General features: G+C 37.5%; 1 protein-coding gene across 3 annotated transcripts in view; it reads right to left on the bottom strand.

Moving 5' to 3' along the window:
* The window catches only part of kifap3b (kinesin-associated protein 3b), a 43134-nt gene that overhangs the window by 17007 nt on the left and 3088 nt on the right, over positions 1 to 23039 (bottom strand). For all 3 annotated transcript variants that reach the window (XM_058797633.1, XM_058797624.1, XM_058797637.1), the window contains exons 5-11: positions 22265 to 22406; positions 21989 to 22088; positions 20360 to 20484; positions 20170 to 20268; positions 19898 to 20076; positions 18449 to 18611; positions 15982 to 16082 (exon numbers count right to left, since the gene is read on the bottom strand). In XM_058797633.1, the coding sequence (XP_058653616.1) occupies positions 15982 to 16082; positions 18449 to 18611; positions 19898 to 20076; positions 20170 to 20268; positions 20360 to 20484; positions 21989 to 22088; positions 22265 to 22406 (909 nt within the window). The remainder of the gene's footprint in view (positions 1 to 15981; positions 16083 to 18448; positions 18612 to 19897; positions 20077 to 20169; positions 20269 to 20359; positions 20485 to 21988; positions 22089 to 22264; positions 22407 to 23039) is intronic.

Consider the following 23039-nt stretch of genomic DNA (forward strand, 5'->3'; position numbering starts at 1 on the left):
CAATTAAAATTACTGTATGCAGGGTATCAACATGAAAACATTAAATAACCAGAACACATTATAAAGGTATAGCAGGGTTTAACATTAACAACAAAAAAGCATTCAGAAACTCTGAAGTTGTCCAACTTTCTTAACTGCTGCAAATGGGGGACCAAAAATATGCGTTGATAGAGATTTTACTTTTTTACAGAGGCAACAGCATATTTATTTAAACAAAAATATCACAACTGCAGGAAACAGTGTGTTAAATGCTTAAAGGCTCACAATGATTAACATCTTGGCATACAGCAGTGGCCAAAATTATTAGAACGCTAGTATTTTCACAAGCTAAAAAATGGTTTTAAGTCAATTATTTCTAACTTTTGCTGTAGTGTGTCAGTAGGAAATGTCAGTTTGCATTTCCAAACATTCATTTTGCCATTGATTGTAATAATCCAGTGAGATTATTGTTTGCACTCGGAGTCTGACAACAGAGATCTGATGTCATCATCATCCAGTCTGTCTGGAATGACAGAATAAATACGGCAATGTCTTCAAGACGCTTCAAGAAACCTACCTGGCAAAATGAATGTTTGGAAATGTAAACTGATATTTCCTACTGACACACTACAGCAAAAGATAGAAATAATTGACTTAAAACCATTTTTTAAACTTGTGAAAATACTAGTGTTCTAATTAGTGCCGTTAAACGATTAATCGTATCCAAAATAAAAGTTTTTGTTTACAAAATACATGTGTGTATACTGTGTATATTTATTATATATATATATATATATATATATATATATACAGTGAGGAAAATAAGTATTTGAACACCCTGCTATTTTGCAAGTTCTCCCACTTAGAAATCATGGAGGGTCTGAAATTGTCATCGAGGTGCATGTCCACTGTGAGAGACATAATCTAAAAAAAAATCCAGAAATCACAATGTATGATTTTTAACTATTTATTTGTATGATACAGCTGCAAATAAGTATTTGAAAACCTGTCTATCAGCTAGAATTCTGACCCTCAAAGACCTGTTAGTCTGCCTTTAAAATGTCCACCTCCACTCCATTTATTATCCTAAATTAGATGCACCTGTTTGAGGTCGTTAGCTGCATAAAGACACCTGTCCACCCCATACAATCAGTAAGAATCCAACTACTAACATGGCCAAGACCAAAGAGCTGTCCAAAGACACTAGAGACAAAATTGTACACCTCCACAAGGCTGGAAAGGGCTACGGGAAATTGCCAAGCAGCTTGGTGAAAAAGGTCCACTGTTGGAGCAATCATTAGAAAATGGAAGAAGCTAAACATGACTGTCAATCTCCCTCGGACTGGGGCTCCATGCAAGATCTCACCTCATGGGGTCTCAATGATCCTAAGAAAGGTGAGAAATCAGCCCAGAACTACACGGGAGGAGCTGGTCAATGACCTGAAAAGAGCTGGGACCACCGTTTCCAAGGTTACTGTTGGTAATACACTAAGACGTCATGGTTTGAAATCATGCATGGCACGGAAGGTTCCCCTGCTTAAACCAGCACATGTCCAGGCCGACTTAAGTTTGCCAATGACCATTTGGATGATCCAGAGAGTCATGGGAGAAAGTCATGTGGTCAGATGAGACCAAAATAGAACTTTTTGGTCATAATTCCACTAAACGTGTTTGGAGGAAGAAGAATGATGAGTACCATCCCAAGAACACCATCCCTACTGTGAAGCATGGGGGTGGTAGCATCATGCTTTGGGGGTGTTTTTCTGCACATGGGACAGGGCGACTGCACTGTATTAAGGAGAGGATGACCGGGGCCATGTATTGCGAGATTTTGGGGAACAACCTCCTTCCCTCAGTTAGAGCATTGAAGATGGGTCGAGGCTGGGTCTTCCAACATGACAATGACCCGAAGCACACAGCCAGGATAACCAAAATAAAAGTTTTTGTTTACAAAATACATGTGTGTATACTGTGTATATTTATTATATATATATATATATATATATATATATATATATATAAATACAAACACATGCATGTATATATTTAAGAAAAACGTGTTACGTTTATGTTAAATATATTTATATCAACAGCAAAATCAAAATCAACAGCAGTTCAGAGTATGAAAAGACAATGCAGAAGCTGAGCGGATGTGGCGGAAGACGAAACTCGAAATTCACTATATAGCATCTATAAAGACAGCCTTCATGCTTTCAATGTGGAACTAGCCACAGCTAGACAGACCTTCTTCTCAAACCTTATAAACAGTAACTTAAACAACACTCGCACTCTTTTTACTACTGTTGAGAGACTGACAAACCCCCCCCAAGTCAGTTTCCCAGTGAAATACTCTCCGATAGAAAATGTTTTGCTGTTTCTGAGACGATCAATAATATCAGAAAGGAGATTGGCACATCTTCTAGTCATGCAGAGGTCACACAGATTCGACCGCAATTTCAAAAAGAAGTGATTATGTCTGTTTTTGAAGCAAATGATAGCAAAATTTTGGAAGAAATAGTACAGCACCTTAAATTGACAACCTGCTATCTTGACACACTTCCCACATCGTGCTTAACTGTTTAGAAGCAGATCTCTTAGAAGTGGTGAATGCCTCACTTCTTTCTGGGACGTTTCCAAACTCCCTGAAAACTGCAATTATTAAGCCCCTTCTGAAAAAGCACAATCTTGATAACACCATTTTGAGCAACTATAGACCAATATCATATCTTCCTTTCATAGGTAAGATTATTGAAAAGGTAGTTTTTAATCAGCTGAACAACTACTTAAACTCAAATGGATACCTGGACAATTTTCAATCTGGTTTCCGAGAGCATCATAGCACAGAGACCGCGCTTATTAAGATAATAAATGATATTTGCTTTAATTCTGATTCTGACAAAATATCAGTGCTGGTACTACTAGATCTTAGTGCTGCATTTGACACTGTTGATCATAACATACTTCTAGAGAGACTGGAAAACTGGGTCGGGCTTTCTGGGATGGTACTTGAATGGTTCAGGTCATACTCAGTCAGGGAGAGGTTATTATGCAAGTATAGGAGAGCATAAGTCTAAGTGGATGTCCATGACATGCGGAGTCCCACAAGGCTCAATTCTTGCACCGCTCTTGTTTAGCCTGTATAGGACTTGGAGAAACTTGTTCATGCCTTTATCACCAGCAGGGTGGATTATTGTAATGGTTTCCTCACCAGCCTTCTCAAGGAGACCATTAGACAGCTGCAGCTCATCCAAAACGCTGCTGCCAGGATTCTGACTAGAACCAGAAAATCTGAGCATATCACACCAGTCCTCAGGTCCTTACACTGGCTTCCAGCTACATTTAGGATTGATTTTAAAGTACTTTTACTCGTTTATAAATCACTCAATGGCCTAGGACCTAAATACATTGCAGATATGCTCACCGAATATAAACCTAACAGACCACTCAGATCATTAGGATCGAGTCAGTTAGAAATACCAAGGGTTCACACAAAACAAGGGGAGTCTACTTTTAGCTATTATACCGCCCGCAGTTGGAACCAGATGCGCTAAAACATTAGCCACATTTAAATCCAGACTCAAAACTCATCTGTTTAGCTGTGCATTTGTTGAATGAGCACTGTGCTACATCCGAATTAATGGCACTGTATTTTATGTATAATCATTTTCTATTCTTAACTGTTTTAAATTCATTTTAAATACATTTTTATATAATTTCCTTGTTTTTACCATTTTTTTAAATTCCTTGTTTTTATTGTTGTGATTATTTTTTAATGACTATTTCACTTCCTTTTATGTAAAGCAATTTGAATTACCACTGTGCTATATAAATAAACTTGCCTTGCCTATATATATATATATATATATATATATATATATATATATATATATATATATATATATATATATATATATATATATATTATATAAAATATAAGAATATAAAATATATAAACGTATATACTTGCAAATATTTTCAAAATATATACTGTATGTGTGTGTATATATATATATATATACATAATAAATATACAAAGTACACATACATACATTATGTAAACAAAAACTTTTATTTTGGATGCGATTAATCATTTGACAGCACTAGTTCGAATAATTTTGGCCACTACTGTATTTAGCATACTCTGATCCTTTTAGACCAGTTTAGTCCTTTCAGTTCACTTATAACGCACGCCATGCTTCAGGTTCACCTATAAACTATTGTGATTCCAAATGTAAAGTACTAAAGAATCAGAACATAAATATATTATTAAATAAGATCATCTTAGTATAATTCTTATGACAATGATTATTTATTAGTTGTATTACTATTATTTTTTTGTTATAATTATATTTTCATTGTAATTTAAAAAATAAATCCAATAACAATAATAATTAAATGTACCTAAACCAAATGTTACAACAACAGTATTAATAATTAAGTAAATAATAATTTAATTAATAATTTTTTATTGTTATTGTTGTTTTCATAAATGGCACTATTTAAAAAAATAAATAAATCTGGGCTGACACCTGTCAGACAGATAAGTGACTTGAAAAGCTTAATCTAAAGTGAAGCTCAGAATAGTTTGTCACATCAGGGCTCATGTGTGGTTTCCAAACGTCCTCAGAAAGTGATATCACAATGGGCCTATTGAAGCACATTTCAAAACTGAGGAGTATTGCATGTGGAATATCGTGCAACAATCAGACGGAAAACAAAAGAAAAGAAATAAATGATCAAAGAGATGGTTCCTGACAGGGAGAAGTATTAGTGCTGTCATTGTTGGCGAAAGGATTGCTATTTGTGTTTTTATTCAAAAGCCAGAGAGAGTTGAGACAATATCCCACAGTCCGCTTCAATCAGGTCAATGCTGCAGCTGATAACGGCCCAATGAGTGAGACTTGGCAGGCCAGTCTTAAGGAGATAACTGGCCAGTGGCCAACGGATTCCGCACATGTGGTTAAAACGAGCGATGAGGAGATGAACAGATGAAGATAGAGGAGGCTCCACTGGCCGCAATGGGCACGGGCCACGGTATGGGCCAGTTGGAAGTTAAACAGGAAGGCACGACCAGACCAACGCAGGCCTGTGAAGAGGCAGCAGTGAGCAATCAGGCCTTTCCCATATTGAGTATCACGTAACCTGGTCCCAGGCCTCCAAATCACGCAGTCTAGACTCACTGGCACCTGCTTGCTCCTATTTACCAGCAATGGGAGGCCCTGCCTCGTACCCCTGAGTCATCCCCTCCCTCCCACCTCCGTCTCTGAGCTCTCCATGGTTTCATAGCTCCACAAGCCCTGCAAGCATTTCCTCACACACACACACACACACACACACACACACCTCACAGCTTTGAGTAATTATAGCGAGATCCCTTTGTGGCAGAGGAATGGGTCCAATGCTGGGCCTCTCCTCGCCAGTTCAGAACCTAGAGCAGTGAGGCCTTTTGATCTAAATCCTAAATCCTCCCTTACAGAAGAGGGTCCAGGCTGACTGCCAGCACAGAACTGAGGGACTCCAGATCCACAGACACGAATGGACACACTTTAGCTATTGATGAAGAGTCAGGGGAGTCTTCAAAATAAGAAAGAAAGGACAAAAGAACGAATGAAAGAATAAACAAATGAATAAACAAAAGAACGAACATAAGAACTAAGCTAAGAAAGTGAGAAAGAAAGAAAGAAACAAAAAACAAACAAAAGAAAGAACAAATGAAAACAAACATAAGAATGAATAAACAAACAATAACAAAAATGAACAAAAACATGAACAAATGAAAGACAGAACAAACGAAAAAATAAAGAACAAACATGAAAGAATGAATAAACAAACAAAAAACTGTACACTCGAAAGAACTAATAAACAAATGACAGAATTAAAAGAATGAACGAAAGAAAGAAAGAACAAAAGCATGGACAAATGAAAGAAAAAAAGAAAGAAAGAAAGAAAGAAAATCAATGCATACCTCCCTAAGGAGTCCCACAGCTATTCTGACATCATGCCCCGACCGTCTCCAGGCGGATTGGCGGAGCGATTAGGTTGAGGAATTTAACTTTTTTACAAGCATCTGGTAGGCATTTTCACCCAATTAGAGAAGACAAGCATTTTAAAGATGACAACGCTCGGGCAGAAGTTGTTTCAGAGAAATTGTACCCAGGCAATTGCTGGTGACCTCACAGAGGCCCCCCTCCAATTAAATTAGCTCTGTTATCTCATTAACGCCATGTGAGAGAAAGACAGCACAGCAATTAGCCCACTTTACAACACAAGGTGAGGTGCACACATGATACATACATGACACACCACAGCAGCAAAAACATGTTTGAAATAGAAGAGTACAAAATACCTTTTAGCACTTGTGCAGTACAGTATACCAGGGTTTCTGCAGGATTTTTAAGCTCAAATTTAAGACCTTTTTTAAGACCTGCACAAATAAAATTAATACCATATTAGCGGGGTAGGGCAATGTCTATAGTACCATATTAAACTGTAAAATTACTGTAAAAAGCATAATTTACAATTCAGATACAGATTTTCACAAAAACAAAAAGTGTTATAAAATGATCAAATTTACATTTCAGCCTTTAAACCATTTTTAAGAAAATGGATAAGTCAAAATTATTAATTATTATATTGATTTAAACAATTATTATCAATGAATTACTAAATAAATTAAATAACATTAATTAGGGGTGTGCGATATTGACAAAAAATTATATCTTGATATTTTCTGGGATTTTATTGATAACGACAATTATTTTGCAGAGTGTGTTATTGTGCTGGTATCTTAAAGATTACCGTGGAAAGCTGACTTTTTTTTATATTCTTCATATTCTGTGTGGTCAGTTCACAGCAATGATAGAAATTAATCTTTTGAAAACAAGTTTTATGGGCATTTTTACCTTTAAGCCGTTTTTTTTGTAAAAGTGTGCATCATCTTTTGAGTCAAATTCTTGCATTTGGGCTGTTACCAAGCAAATTAAATCAGTATCAACAAAATTTATCTTTGCAATGAATCTGAAGTGGCATTTAGATTAATTTACACACTGTTTAATGCAGCTTAGAGGGACATAGAATGCTAACCTGCAGTTACAAATGCATAAATAATGTTTTGATATTTGAAACATAAAACGCTGAAAACAGATGTTTGAAATAATTTTTAAAAATGTCATTTCATCCAGAGAAAGCTCCTTGAGTGGACCATAAACGGCTGAGAAAAGAGGAATTATCAGGTCAATTATTGGACACACCTTGAACAGCCTGTCATGACCTGGCTGACCCCTCCCCACATACTCACTATTGTTCACGAAATGGAGGAAAGACAGAATGATCTCAAATCTGTTCCAAAGACATTACTTTGCCAAACCCAGGTGTGTAGGTTGGCCAAAATTCTGCCCAGTAATCCTCAATTTCTGCCTTCTCTACCAGCCCCATACACAAATGCAGTGCTAGGCCTTCATCTTTGAGACAGACATCATACCAATCATGAAATCTGGAATTGGGTTTCAGCTGTTGGGACTTTAGAAACTGATGAGCATATCTGTTGGTTTCATTTGTAATGCGGTTCCAGAAGTCATCAGTCAGAAAGAGGGACAGAAAGTCTAAGGGTGCAGCACTGGTCAAATCTTTCTCTCCTAGATAACCAACAGGCTCATCAAAGCGTCCTACCCCTGCTGCCTCTACCTCTAGCAACAGCTCTCCTATGGACACTACGACCACGTTCACCCCTGCCACCCCATCCCCGTTGGGCAAAGGGTTGAAATGATCACTTGTTTGTGCTTCGTGAACACTCTCGCCTTGCACGGCGGCACCATTGCGTTGCAAAAATGTACCGGGAGAAGCGCGATCATTAGTCGACCGATCGTCATTTCCAAAAGGCAAATATTCCCCTTCAGAATCGGCGAATAACATTTGCAACACATCCTCAAGGTACAACTTTTTATTAGCCATTTGGAGATTTTCTCTCACAAATCTCACAATTTACTCACACGCTGAACTGCTTCCGCATCAATGACACGATAGCTCATTGCTCTGCTATTTCCTCGAACACTTTGAATAGGAACATGACGTAATGTCTGCCATCTAGTGGTAGGGAATACAAATGAGATATTACATCATATTAGGAACTACATTCTATTTTATTAAGTATGACGTCGCAATTTTGGGACTTTAGCGCTTAGAGAGTTAAATGTGAAATTAAAACCGCCAGCAGGTGGCAGCAAGTCATTGTTAACAAGTGAGTCATTGCGATTGAACCGAATCATTTAAACAGTTGATTCATTCAGGAACAATACACCGTCATGTTGCTCAGAGATGCAAAACAGTGCCGTGGCTGTGTTTGGAATGATTTTTGTTGGCGAAATAGAGCAAAAGCAGGAAATATGGTGTCTAAAACGTAAGTCTCTTAATATTAACTTCTTGTTTATTGAACTGTTGCATAAAATCAATATCACATTTGTAATCATGCTGACTTTTGGAGAAAAAAAACGGCACTCTTCATGTGATATTAACTGCATGAAATGATATAAATTTAGTCTAAACATTTTCGGCCCAAATATCTTAAATTATGTGATCATTCTAAATGCATTTTAATAGACCGAACTGTGCAGTGAAAGAAGTTCTAGTTTAACCATGTTAACTGATTCATTCTCTGCCAGCAGGTGTCGTGTTTGGCACAAATATAACGGTTTTCCTGGTAAAGGCAGTACACAAAGCAATGCAGCACCGGACTTTGAACGTGCAGCGCTCATGTTTATTTAATGAAATCATAGCCTTTTGAAGTTTAATCGTCACATTCACCATATCGCAATTCTGGTCTTTCCGTCCCCAAATTTAAGACCTCTTGAAATCATAATTAAGACTTTCTTGTACAATTTAAGACTTGTTAAGGCCTTTAATTTGATACAACTAAATTTAAGACTTTTTAAGACCCTGCGGAAACCCTGGTATACACACACACACACACACACACACACGTATATATTATATATACAGTGAGGAAAATAAGTATTTGAACACCCTGCTATTTTGCAAGTTCTCCCACTTAGAAATCATTGAGGGGTCTGAAATTGTCATCATAGGTGCATGTCCACTGTGAGAGACATAATCTATAAAAAAAAATCCAGAAATCACAATGTATGATTTTTTAACTATTTATTTGTATGATACAGCTGCAAATAAGTATTTGAACACCTGAGAAAATCAATGTTAATATTTGGTACAGTAGCCTTTGTTTGCAATTACAGAGGTCAAACGTTTCCTGTTGTTTTTCACCAGGTTTGCACACACTGCAGGAGGGATTTTGGCCCACTCCTCCACACAGATCTTCTCTAGATCAGTCAGGTTTCTGGCCTGTCGCTGAGAAACACGGAGTTTGAGCTGCCTCCAAAGATTCTCTATTGGGTTTAGGTCTGGAGACTGGCTAGGCCACGCCAGAACCTTGATATGCTTCTTACAGAGCCACTCCTTGGTTATCCTGGCTGTGTGCTTCGGGTCATTGTCATGTTGGAAGACCCAGCCTCGACCCATCTTCAATGCTCTAACTGAGGGAAGGAGGTTGTTCCCCAAAATCTTGTAATACATGGCCCCGGTCATCCTCTCCTTAATACAGTGCAGTCGCCCTGTCCCATGTGCAGAAAAACACCCCAAAGCATGATGCTACCACCCCATGCTTCACAGTAGGGATGGTGTTCTTGGGATGGTACTCATCATTCTTCTTCCCCAAACACGTTTAGTGGAATTATGACCAAAAGTTCTATTTTGGTCTCATCTGACCACATGACTTTCTCCCATGACTCCTCTGGATCATCCAAATGGTCATTGGCAAACTTAAGTCGGGCCTGGACATGTGCTGGTTTAAGCAGGGGAACCTTCCGTGCCATGCATGATTTCAAACCATGACGCCTTAGTGTATTACCAACAGTAACCTTGGAAACGGTGGTCCCAGCTCTTTTCAGGTCATTGACCAGCTCCTCCCGTGTAGTTCTGGGCTGATTTCTCACCTTTCTTAGGATCATTGAGACCCCACGAGGTGAGATCTTGCATGGAGCCCCTGTCCGAGGGAGACTGACAGTCATGTTTAGCTTCTTCCATTTTCTAATGATTGCTCCAACAGTGGACCTTTTTCACCAAGCTGCTTGGCAATTTCCGTAGTCCTTTCCAGCCTTGTGGAGGTGTACAATTTTGTCTCTAGTGTCTTTGGACAGCTCTTTGGTCTTGGCCATGTTAGTAGTTGGATTCTTGCTGATTGTATGGGGTGGACAGGTGTCTTTATGCAGCTAATGACCTCAAAAAGGTGCATCTAATTTAGGATAATAAATGGAGTGGAGGTGGACATTTTAAAGGCAGACTAACAGGTCTTTGAGGGTCAGAATTCTAGCTGATAGACAGGTGTTCAAATACTTATTTGCAGCTGTATCATACAAATAAATAGTTAAAAATCATACATTGTGATTTCTGGATTTTTTTTTAGATTATGTCTCTCACAGTGGACATGCACCTCGATGACAATTTCAGACCCTCCATGATTTCTAAGTGGGAGAACTTGCAAAATAGCAGGGTGTTCAAATACTTATTTTCCTCACTGTATATATATATATATATATATATATATATATATATATATATATATATATATATATACACACACACACACATATATGTATATATATATACAGTGAGGAAAATAAGTATTTGAACACCCACTTAGAAATCATGGAGGGGTCTGAAATTGTCATCGTAGGTGCATGTCCACTGTGAGAGACATAATCTAAAAAAAAAAATCCAGAAATCGCAACGTATGATTTTTTTAACTATTTATTTGTATGATACAGCTGCAAATAAGTATTTGAACACCTGAGAAAATCAATGTTAATATTTGGTACAGTAGCCTTTGTTTGCAATTACAGAGGTCAAACGTTTCCTGTAGTTTTTCACCAGGTTTGCACACACTGCAGGAGGGATTTTGGCCCACTCCTCCACACAGATCTTCTCTAGATCAGTCAGGTTTCTGGCCTGTCGCTGAGAAACACGGAGTTTGAGCTCCCTCCAAAGATTCTCTATTGGGTTTAGGTCTGGAGACTGGCTCGGCCACGCCAGAACCTTGATATGCTTCTTACAGAGCCACTCCTTGGTTATCCTGGCTGTGTGCTTGGTCATTGTCATGTTGGAAGACCCAGTCTCGACCCATCTTCAATGCTCTAACTGAGGGAAGGAGGTTGTTCCCCAAAATCTCGCAATACATGGCCCCGGTCATCCTCTCCTTAATACAGTGCAGTCGCCTGTCCCATGTGCAGAAAAACACCCCCAAAGCATGATGCTACCACCCCATGCTTCACAGTAGGGATGGTGTTCTTGGGATGGTACTCATCATTCTTCTTCCCCAAACACGTTTAGTGGAATTATGACCAAAAGTTCTATTTTGGTCTCATCTGACCACATGACTTTCTCCCATGACTCCTCTGGATCATCCAAATGGTCATTGGCAAACTTAAGTCGGGCCTGGACATGTGCTGGTTTAAGCAGGGGAACCTTCCGTGCCATGCATGATTTCAAACCATGACGTCTTAGTGTATTACCAACAGTAACCTTGGAAACGGTGGTCCCAGCTCTTTTCAGGTCATTGACCAGCTCCTCCCGTGTAGTTCTGGGCTGATTTCTCACCTTTCTTAGGATCATTGAGACCCCACGAGGTGAGATCTTGCATGGAGCCCCTGTCCGAGGGAGACTGACAGTCATGTTTAGCTTCTTCCATTTTCTAATGATTGCTCCAACAGTGGACCTTTTTTCACCAAGCTGCTTGGCAATTTCCCCGTAGTCCTTTCCAGCCTTGTGGAGGTGTACAATTTTGTCTCTAGTGTCTTTGGACAGCTCTTTGGTCTTGGCCATGTTAGTAGTTGGATTCTTGCTGATTGTATGGGGTGGACAGGTGTCTTTATGCAGCTAATGACCTCAAAAAGGTGCATCTAATTTAGGATAATAAATGGAGTGGAGGTGGACATTTTAAAGGCAGACTAACAGGTCTTTGAGGGTCAGAATTCTAGCTGATAGACAGGTGTTCAAATACTTATTTGCAGCTGTATCATACAAATAAATAGTTAAAAATCATACATTGTGATTTCTGGATTTTTTTTTAGATTATGTCTCTCACAGTGGACATGCACCTCGATGACAATTTCAGACCCTCCATGATTTCTAAGTGGGAGAACTTGCAAAATAGCAGGGTGTTCAAATACTTATTTTCCTCACTGTATATATATATATATATATATATATATATATATATATATATATATATTATATATACACACACACACACACATATATGTATATATATATACAGTGAGGAAAATAAGTATTTGAACACCCACTTAGAAATCATGGAGGGGTCTGAAATTGTCATCGTAGGTGCATGTCCACTGTGAGAGACATAATCTAAAAAAATCCAGAAATCACAATGTATGATTTTTAACTATTTATTTGTATGATACAGCTGCAAATAAGTATTTGAACACCTGAGAAAATCAATGTTAATATTTGGTACAGTAGCCTTTGTTTGCAATTACAGAGGTCAAACGTTTCCTGTAGTTTTTCACCAGGTTTGCACACACTGCAGGAGGGATTTTGGCCCACCTCCACACAGATCTTCTCTAGATCAGTCAGGTTTCTGGCCTGTCGCTGAGAAACACGGAGTTTGAGCTCCTCCAAAGATTCTCTATTGGGTTTAGGTCTGGAGACTGGCTAGGCCACGCCAGAACCTTGATATGCTTCTTACAGAGCCACTCCTTGGTTATCCTGGCTGTGTGCTTGGTCATTGTCATGTTGGAAGACCCAGCCTCGACCCATCTTCAATGCTCTAACTGAGGGAAGGAGGTTGTTCCCCAAAATCTCGTAATACATGGCCCCGGTCATCCTCTCCTTAATACAGTGCAGTCGCCCTGTCCCATGTGCAGAAAAACACCCCAAAGCATGATGCTACCACCCCATGCTTCACAGTAGGGATGGTGTTCTTGGGATGGTACTCATCATTCTTCTTCCTCCAAACACGTTTAGTGGAATTATGACCAAAAGTTCTATTTTGGTCTCATCTGACCACATGACTTTCTCCCATGACTCCTCTGGATCATCCAAATGGTCATTGGCAAACTTAAGTCGGGCCTGGACATGTGCTGGTTTAAGCAGGGGAACCTTCCGTGCCATGCATGATTTCAAACCATGACGTCTTAGTGTATTACCAACAGTAACCTTGGAAACGGTGGTCCCAGCTCTTTTCAGGTCATTGACCAGCTCCTCCCGTGTAGTTCTGGGCTGATTTCTCACCTTTCTTAGGATCATTGAGACCCCACGAGGTGAGATCTTGCATGGAGCCCCAGTCCGAGGGAGACTGACAGTCATGTTTAGCTTCTTCCATTTTCTAATGATTGCTCCAACAGTGGACCTTTTTTCACCAAGCTGCTTGGCAATTTCCCCGTAGTCCTTTCCAGCCTTGTGGAGGTGTACAATTTTGTCTCTAGTGTCTTTGGACAGCTCTTTGGTCTTGGCCATGTTAGTAGTTGGATTCTTACTGATTGTATGGGGTGGACAGGTGTCTTTATGCAGCTAATGACCTCAAAAAGGTGCATCTAATTTAGGATAATAAATGGAGTGGAGGTGGACATTTTAAAGGCAGACTAACAGGTCTTTGAGGGTCAGAATTCTAGCTGATAGACAGGTGTTCAAATACTTATTTGCAGCTGTATCATACAAATAAATAGTTAAAAATCATACATTGTGATTTCTGGATTTTTTTTTAGATTATGTCTCTCACAGTGGACATGCACCTCGATGACAATTTCAGACCCTCCATGATTTCTAAGTGGGAGAACTTGCAAAATAGCAGGGTGTTCAAATACTTATTTTCCTCACTGTATATATATATATATATATATATATATATATAACCGGAAAAGTAGATACTGGTTTAGGTACTATTTTTTAAAATTGATAAACAGAATTCAGAGTATCCTGTAATGCTGCAATTAATTATACTAATATTTAATTCTAAACATACAGAAAGACATACGAATTTCTTCAAATTTAATCAGTATCACCACAGAACACGTTTTGGCCTGCCTGACATTAGGGATGCAGCGATTTACCGGTGAATATAATGTAGCGATCCAGTATCTAAGCTATTTTATTAATGAAAGTCGCTGGGCAGCGTTGACAACATGTTTCTGTCCTCCTAAATGTTTGTGGGCAGCTCGATCTCGATCTCACAAACCAAAATAATAGACATGATTTTCTCAGGCCTTATGTAAAATCAGATGAATAAAGATTATTAAAATGAATAAGTATTGATGACAGTTGATTACAATAATAGTTTAGTTTATTCCCCTCATTAGTAACAGTGTCCTCTGTGGGATAAATAAAGTTAATATTAGTCATATATTAATAATACTTCATTAATATTGTGATTTATCATCCCTGTTATAGTATTATTCATAAGTCAATTTATTTTTCACCATCTTTCCAAGTTCTGTACCTCAGGTCCAAAAGAAATGTATAAAGAATGAAATGAAAACATCAAATACATTTGTTATTTTCAAAATGGAAATACTTACATGGATATTTACAGAGCAGAGGTCACCTTTTTTAATTCCAATAGGAGAGATGGACTTTTTTTTTTCTTTAGTATTATTATTTTGTGCTGTATTATTGGTTACTGTGTTATTTCTGTTTCAAAAGGCAGCAATAAATAACACTTTAATATCTAAAGAGTGTTTATGTGATTTTATGTTGTGAAATGAATAAATGCATAATAATCGTAATAATCGTGAAACCGTGATTATTCCTCAGACTATAATCGTACCAACAAAATCTATAATCGTTGCATCCCTACCTGACATACAATCACAGATTATATGTTCTATATCAATTACTACTTGATGATAAAGAAAAAGCAACAATGCATTTCATTATTAGTTAGGAACCCTCAAGTGACGTCAAGCCGTCTGACAGCAATGTCATTTAAGCACGGCATTCAATAACGTCAATAACTGGAGGAACGAGGACAGATAAGTATCTGGGCGTCAGTCCGTATATCGCTGTTGTCCATGTTCATGGAGTTAGTTTGTGGATTAAGTCTATGTAAACCGTGTTTACATATCTTTTTAAAAATGGCGGGTTCTGGTGTTTCGTAATCAACGTACACTTATGTCACTGGTAGTTCCTATTGTGCGGAGTTAGAATCTACTCTGAAGTAGGTGCAAATTTAGTCCCCTCAAAAGACATTCCCATGCATAAACTCGTTCCTAGTCCCAGCAGCGTGAACACGCCAAAAAGCAGGTATGCCAATAGGTACAGGAACTATGAAACCATTTCTCTAGTGCAAAAGCCTCTTTACATTACTTCATTCCTGAAAAAAGTCATCTGATTACAGTAACATGTCACTATGATAAGAGAAGGGAATGATGTGTGTGTCCTGGCAGAAAATTCATCCTTTTCCTGTTAACAATTCATTTTGGTTTGCTTTCTTTCAAAGCAATAGTTCACCCCAAAATCATCATTTACTCACCCTCATTTTGTTCCAAACTCATATGACTTTCTTTCTTCAATGGAACATTAAATTAGATATTTTGAAGAATGTTGGTAATTAAGTCGAATCGACTTACTTCCACTGAAATTTTTGATGATGTGATGCACGTTAACGGAAACCAAAACTGTTTGGTTACTAGAAATATCTTCTTTTACTGTATGTTTCACAGAAGACAGAAAGATTTGTAATGACATGAGGATGAGTTATAACAGAATTTTTCATTTTATTGTGAATTATCCCTAAAATATTATTATTTAATATCATTTATTTGGACTTTTTTTATGTTTTGTTCTGTTTCTTTATATCATAACCTCTGTATTGGGCAACACGTGGAATATCAAATTCATTTAAAAGGCAACCAGCAGAATAATTCATTATGAAAAGCCCCAATCTGAATCAAAAGTGAATAAAGTGAAGAAAACACACACCTGAGGAATGCAGTCAGTAAACGCAAACATGGATTTAGATTTGTCGTCCACGCTGATGTGGTAGAGGATACGCATCGCTATGTGCTTGTACATGTCATCACCTAAAGAAAAGACGAGAAAAAAACCTTCAGAGAGATTCACAACGCATGTAAACTTTTCAAGTGCTATCTAAATTGATCCGTCGTGGTCAGTTAGATAATGTATTTATACTGGCTCGTGCTGAGAGCGCACCATTTATCACAGAGATTATAGATAAGAGCATGTGGGGTATGCGATTACAATCCAAACTCATTCCACAGGGGAGAGAGAGACCGCAGATACACACGCACCACACACACTCACGCTTCTCCCTACAAACACTCTCATTAATAACACTTTACGCCCTCCTCCTCTTCTTCCCTAATGCTGATACTCCCCTGTGAGATAGGAAACACTCAGATAGAGCAACGGGATAATCAGTCATTATGAGTCCGACCGTGGCAGTCGGGACCCGAGACACCCTAGAACACATTATCACATCGGCGATTAGAAGCAGATGTGACCGCTGGGGATATCAGGATAAAAAAGGAAGAGTGAGTGAGGGAAAGCGGAGTAGGTAAAGAAGAGGTTTGCTTAGTTTGTTTAATTGGGGACACAGGAGGAGGCATATATTTTAGTGGCATTAATAAGCAAGGGTCGTCCTGGGCGGGCCCTCGGTGGCCGGAACATGTGCTTCTCATTAGTGGCCACAGACGCCGTTGACCCGCGTCGCTGCCTCACCTCAGCGAGAGTAAGCGGAGATGGGCAGACTTTACGACGGCAGCCAGGCAGCTCTTAAACTCAGCCCTAACTGCTGAAGCGTAAATGGCTAACACATTGAAAAAATTTGCAATTAAGCCCTTAGACGTAATCACGAGAAGGATTTACAAAGCAGATTCGATGTGGAGGTGTCACTCGAGCTGGTCAGGAAAAGAGACGCATGTCATATGCATCAAATTACCAGAAATATTGTGGTTGATGCCTGACAGAGATGCATGAAAAGTGCTGTTGGATTGCTGTGAACGACTGAAAATGAAAAAAGACACAAAGAGGAATTATTCTCCTATGACATGACTAGCTGAACTCATAATCACTGGGTAAATGTGTTTGGCTTTGCTCGATTCAGGATATTTGATAGAAATGGCCATAATTTAAGCCAAACCTCCATCATCTGCACCTGCACCAGCTTCTGCCAAAGCAAGTTTTTGGTTTCAGTGTAACTGTATATTCTGCAGCTTGTAAAGACAATCATTCTGATGTAGATCATATGTTGGTTTTCAAACATTTCAACATTACTGATTTTCCAACGCAAATCATTGGATGCAACCTTAAATAGTCTCTTTCTAGTTTGAAGATAAGAGTGTATAATGCACATCTAAAGATAACTTTAATTTGGTAACCTTACAAATATCATTTTTCCATTAAGTTCAGTCATGCAAGTTTTCTCTCATTTCGTGCTGAGCCAAAAAGGTTCATTTCAAATGGAAAAGAGGAAAATTATATTATCCAGTTGCTTTTTAATCTACTGCTTTAGGAATGTAACATTTCTGGGCTTGGATAAGATGTGCAAAGAGTTGGTCTATGAGGTTTTTAAAATCGGGTGTTTTCAAATAGGTCCAGAGATGCCTATTAAGAAGGTGGTAGAGAGTGCACGGAAAATTAAAGAGCAAAAAAATATAAATATATTTTAGGGCTGTCAAACTTAACTTAAGAAATAAAGTAAATGGATTTAACATTATTTATTGTTTTTCAACAAATTTGCCAAATTTTTTCTTTTTTTACTTTGAAACAAATTGTTGGAAACTATGTGATTAATACAGTAACTGTTTGATTCAATTGACAGCCGTAGTTTTGAAACAGTAAGAAATAAAAAAACAAATAATAATAATTTATATATTACTGTTCAAAAGTTTCTTTAATCTTTCTATTCAAATCAAAGAATTCTGAAAAAAAAAAAGTATTATGGATTCCCAAAAATATTAAGCAGCACAGCTGTTTTTAAAATTGATAATGAAAAAAAGTTTCTTGAGCAGCAAATCAGCATATTAGGATGATTTCTGAAGGATCATGAGTACAATAAATGACATTTTAAAATATAATAAAATACTTATTTTAAAAACATTTATTTTAAAATATAATAAATACGTATTTTAAATTGTAATAATATTTCACAATATTACTGTTTTACTGCATTTCTGGACATAATGCAGCCTTGGTGAGATACATGAAAAAATCTTACCAACCCCAAACACCTGAATGGTCGGATATATACACGTTCTACAGTTTCTAACTGAGGGTTTTAGGCAATATCCCTTAAAAACTACTGTTGTGAAAAGTCCTTGGCAGCAACAAGTTTGAAAACCGTACATAACCCCTGCTGTAAGCCTTGCAATTCGATCACAGTAAAACGATGTTCCAGTCTCATTAATGTGAACGTTAGAAGAGTTACCCAGCAGAGCAGTGAGTTTGGGCAGCAAACCCACATGCACCATTTTGGTGCGCAGACCCAAGTCAAATGAGAGGTTGAGGAGAAGTCGCAGAGTGACGTTCATCAGGTCTTCCTGTTCACATGGAACCAGACGAGCCAGCTTCTCTACGGTGTCCATTTCAGCCTATTACAAACATACAAGTGAAATAAACGTAATGCATTCAATTAGATCCAAAAGAAACAGCTACATAAAATTACTTAATCTTTTTTCCTTTGAAAACAGCTTAGTCTGGAGAAACAAACAGAATCATCTTTTTTTCTTTTCTTTTTTTTCTCAGCTGCTCCAATAATAGCCAGTTTTTTTTTGTCCAACATGTGTTTTTATGTACAACATGATGAAAGATTTTCAAAGCCAAAAGTCTATTTCTTTTATCTACAACAAGGATTTGGTTAAGGGATACAGGAATAAAAACAACTTCTGTCTTGATAAATGTACATTCATAGCCAGAGTAGATTGATTCCAGGTGCACTGACAGTGGAGCAGTGTTGGACAACCAGGACGAACCTCGGCACAGCAATGACAGAAACTTCCTGTTATAAATGACCCCATAATTCTCCAGGACACCTAAAAGGTGCAGCTTTATGCTTAAATAAAATGCATCATATTTATAATTTATCTACATATACCAGTCAAAAATGTTTTGAATGTTTTTTTGTTTTTTTTTAATAAATCATTTTTTTATTTATTGATTGATATTTTTACACCTCTTATGCTCACCAAGGCTGCATTTATTTGATTAAATAATAATATTGTGACATATTATTACAATTTAAAAGAACTGTTGTCTTTTTTAATATATTTTAAAAGCTGATTTTTCAGCAGCAATTACACACCAGTATTCAGTGTCACATGATCCATCGAAATGATATAATTTTCACATATGATCATTTATTATTGGTGCGCAATTATTAATAATGGTTCTTATTGTCGTTGATGAAAACAGCTTTTGCTGCTTAATATTTTTGTGGAAACAGTGATATCATTTTTTCAGGATTCTTTGATGAATGCAAAGTTCAAAAGAAAAATCCTTTTATAACATCGTAAATGTCTTTACTATCTTTTTGGCACCAAATCAGCATATTAAAATGATTTCTGAAGGATCATGGGACACTGAAGACTAGAGTAATGACTGCTGAAAATTCAGCTTAATGATTACAGGAATAAGTTACATTTTAAAATATATTCAAATAGAATACAGTTCTTTTAAACTGTTATAATATTTCACAATATAACCAGTAATGTTTTACATGATTTTTCATCATTGCTTTGGTGAGCACAAGTGACTTCTTTCAAAAACGTTCAAAAACCATAACCATTCCAAACATTTGACCAGCAGTGTTTAGTGGTTTCTTAACTCATGAAATTGGATTTCAAAGCTTCTGATATGTTCGGCACCAAGAAGATCTCACCATGTCGTTCTTGTTCTCCAAGAAGATGCTGAGCTTTTTGAGGAAGGAGACCACCAGCACCAGCAGCTCCTCATTCTCCCTCTCCAGAGACTTGACCAGCAGATGCACAATGTTCTTGTTCCTCATCTTGAGCTCCGTGCGGGTGTCCTCAGACAGATTCAACAGCAGGTAGAACGCAACTAGAGCCGTGGAGAGGAAGAGGAACACATAAACAAGGCCTCATAGATGATTCCTACTGAACTGTGGCAAATAAAACATTTCACTTCCTGTACCTCGCAGCAGCTGCTCCTGTTTGACCAGGAGGCTTTGGTATTTCTTAAGGGTTTTCTCATAGTCCTTCCGCAAGCTCTGGTTTTCGGGGTCCTCTTCACGTGGATATGTTAAGGAGTAATCTAGTTCATTTAACACATTTATTTTGTGCTGTGAATTTTTTGATTGCAAAGAGATTGATAAAAAGGATATAAGCCTTGCTCTTCTTCTCTAACTCATCTTGCCACAGATCATATTTCTTCAGCTCTTGCTCGATGATGTTCATGCACAGCACGCCAATCTTATAGTGCGTAATGAGCCCGTGGAACTGCGAGAAACTGCAGGAAGAACACAAGTGGTGAGGGTCTGTCCTCCTCCGACCTCTCCTGTCACATTTGGCCAGACACTGATGTACGCGATACAATCTGAGAACTAGACAATGGCTGGTATGCAGAGACACCGAGACGGACGTGCCAGATGAATTTCATACTCTAGTCCTGATTAGTACATAAACAGAACTGAAAGATCGGGCCAAACAACTCATCATACATTTCAAATACATCCTTCAAACGTCAAAGTCATTCTAGCTTGTGGAAAGAAATTTCCACATTAGCCATCTGAAAATGAGAGCCAAGGAAAACCATCAAATGAGAGCATACACTTTCATAGCTCAAATAATGCTGACAGCTATCTCAGTAAAAGCAGTAACCTGATCTGCAGCTACTAAAGATGTTTTGAGAGCGTATCAAGATTTTCTTAAGGCTTTCAATCTTATACAAGAGCTATGTGAGAATATCTGGTATGCAATCTGCTTCTATAAAAATTAAAAATGGAAGTAGTATATTAATCCTCCAAAACAAAATATGCAGCGTATTTCTCTCTCTACACTACAGTTCAAAAGTTTGGGGTCAGCAAGAGTCAATGTTTTTAAAGGAAGTTTCTTATGCACACCAACTGCATTTATTTGTACAGTAAAAACAGTAATATTGTAAAATATTATTACTATTTAAAATAACCATTTTCTATTTGAATATGTTTTCAAATGTAATTTATTTAAATGCAATTTCTTTATTTATTATTAAATTCCTTTACTGAATTTAGTGCTCAAGAAACATTTCTAATTATTAATGTTAAAAACAGTTGTGCTGCGTTATATTTTCATGGAAACCATGATTTTATTTTATTTTTTTCAAAATAACAGCATTTATTTGAAATAGATCAATTTTGGAACAATGTAGAAGTCTTTACGGTCACGTGTGACCAATTTAAAGCATCCTGAAAAAAAGGGTTAATTTAAGAAGAAAAAAATTCTGGCCCCAAACGTTTGAACAGTCTGTACATATTTTCAAAATCTACTAGTTATGAGTTATCTGATTGGCTAGGTAACTGGTCAGCCACATAATTTGTTTTTGTGTTCAAAAACAGCTGGATGGAGTGCAACAGATGAGATGTATACTATTTTTAAAAGTTGAACCACTGTCCAACCATTCAATTGTGTAACTGTCAATAGTGTCTGTAAATATCTGTTTGTCCCCACAGAGACTTACAGATTACAATCAAATCATAACAGGAAAATTGCTCACAGTAGGCGACTTAAAGTCCAAGTAAGTAATTGTTTTGAAATTTAATTTTGAAGCACTGAATTAGCTGATGAAGTTGTTTTGACGGCTGCAGTGGTGATGCTAAAAGGGTTTGAATTTAGAGACGCCACTTTTTAGAGAGAGTTCACTTCACCATGCTGACAGCACATTAAAGATCAGCATGCTGTCAGCACACTAAAATCCTCCTCGAATATTGCCTACTCAACAAAGACAAAAAATAAACTGTACCGAAATTATGCACCTTGAGAAGCAGAAGAAGACATAGACGATAGTAGTTGCTAGCTCCACACTGTGTTTCCAGTCCTCTCTCAGAACCCGCGCAAGAGCTCCAATCGCAGCCTCTGAAAAACATCAAACTAGTCACAAACTGGATAATCTGACAAAATCAAACCTATATTGCAAGAGCTTTAAGAACCACTGAAATCCCTGCTGTTATGTGGCAGTTCATATGTTTTATGACAGTTTGTTGCAGAATAATAACACTGTTGACAGTGAATTGAGAACAAAAAAGAGTTACCATTATGTAGGAGCTCCTCCAGGTTATCAGGGTTACGGGCCAGATGGAGGATCAGAGTGGAGCCTCTAATCTTCTCAGCCATGCTCTCATACAACAGCTCAATATATTCATCGATTTTATTAATATTGGCCTCCTCATCAATCTGAAAAAAGTATTACGGCAATATATCAACTTTAGTGATAACTTATGACCATCAAAGCTCTCAATCAACTAAAATATGTGATTTAAAATATCACCAGCTTTCCAGAAAACCATGATGTTAATGTTTATAATTCCTTAATATCTTCCTGCCTTACAGTTGCATTTAGCAGATTTGAGCTGGGCAATAATACAGTTGACATTTTCCAATGATTCAAGCAATCAAGCAGTTGAGACATGCTATATAATATATATACTGTAGAATATATTGCCCAATGTGAATAATGTACAGGTGCTGGTCATATAATTAGAATATCGTCAAAAAGCTGATTTATTTCACTAATTCCATTCACAAAGTGAAACTTGTATATTATATTCATTCATTACACACAGACTGATATATTTCAAATGATTATTTCTTTTAATTTTGATGATTAGAGCTTATAGCTCATGAAAGTCAAAAATCAGTATCTCAAAATATTAGAACATTACTTAAGACCAATACAAAGAAAGGATTTTTAGAAATCTTGGCCAACTGAAAAGTATGAAAATGAAAAGTATGAGCATGTACAGCACTCAATACTTAGTTGGGGCTCCTTTTGCCTGAATTACTGCAGCAATGCGGCGTGGCATGGAG

Source organism: Onychostoma macrolepis, chromosome 02 (genome assembly GCF_012432095.1).
Source record: "Onychostoma macrolepis isolate SWU-2019 chromosome 02, ASM1243209v1, whole genome shotgun sequence".
NCBI classification, from domain to species: domain Eukaryota; kingdom Metazoa; phylum Chordata; class Actinopteri; order Cypriniformes; family Cyprinidae; genus Onychostoma; species Onychostoma macrolepis.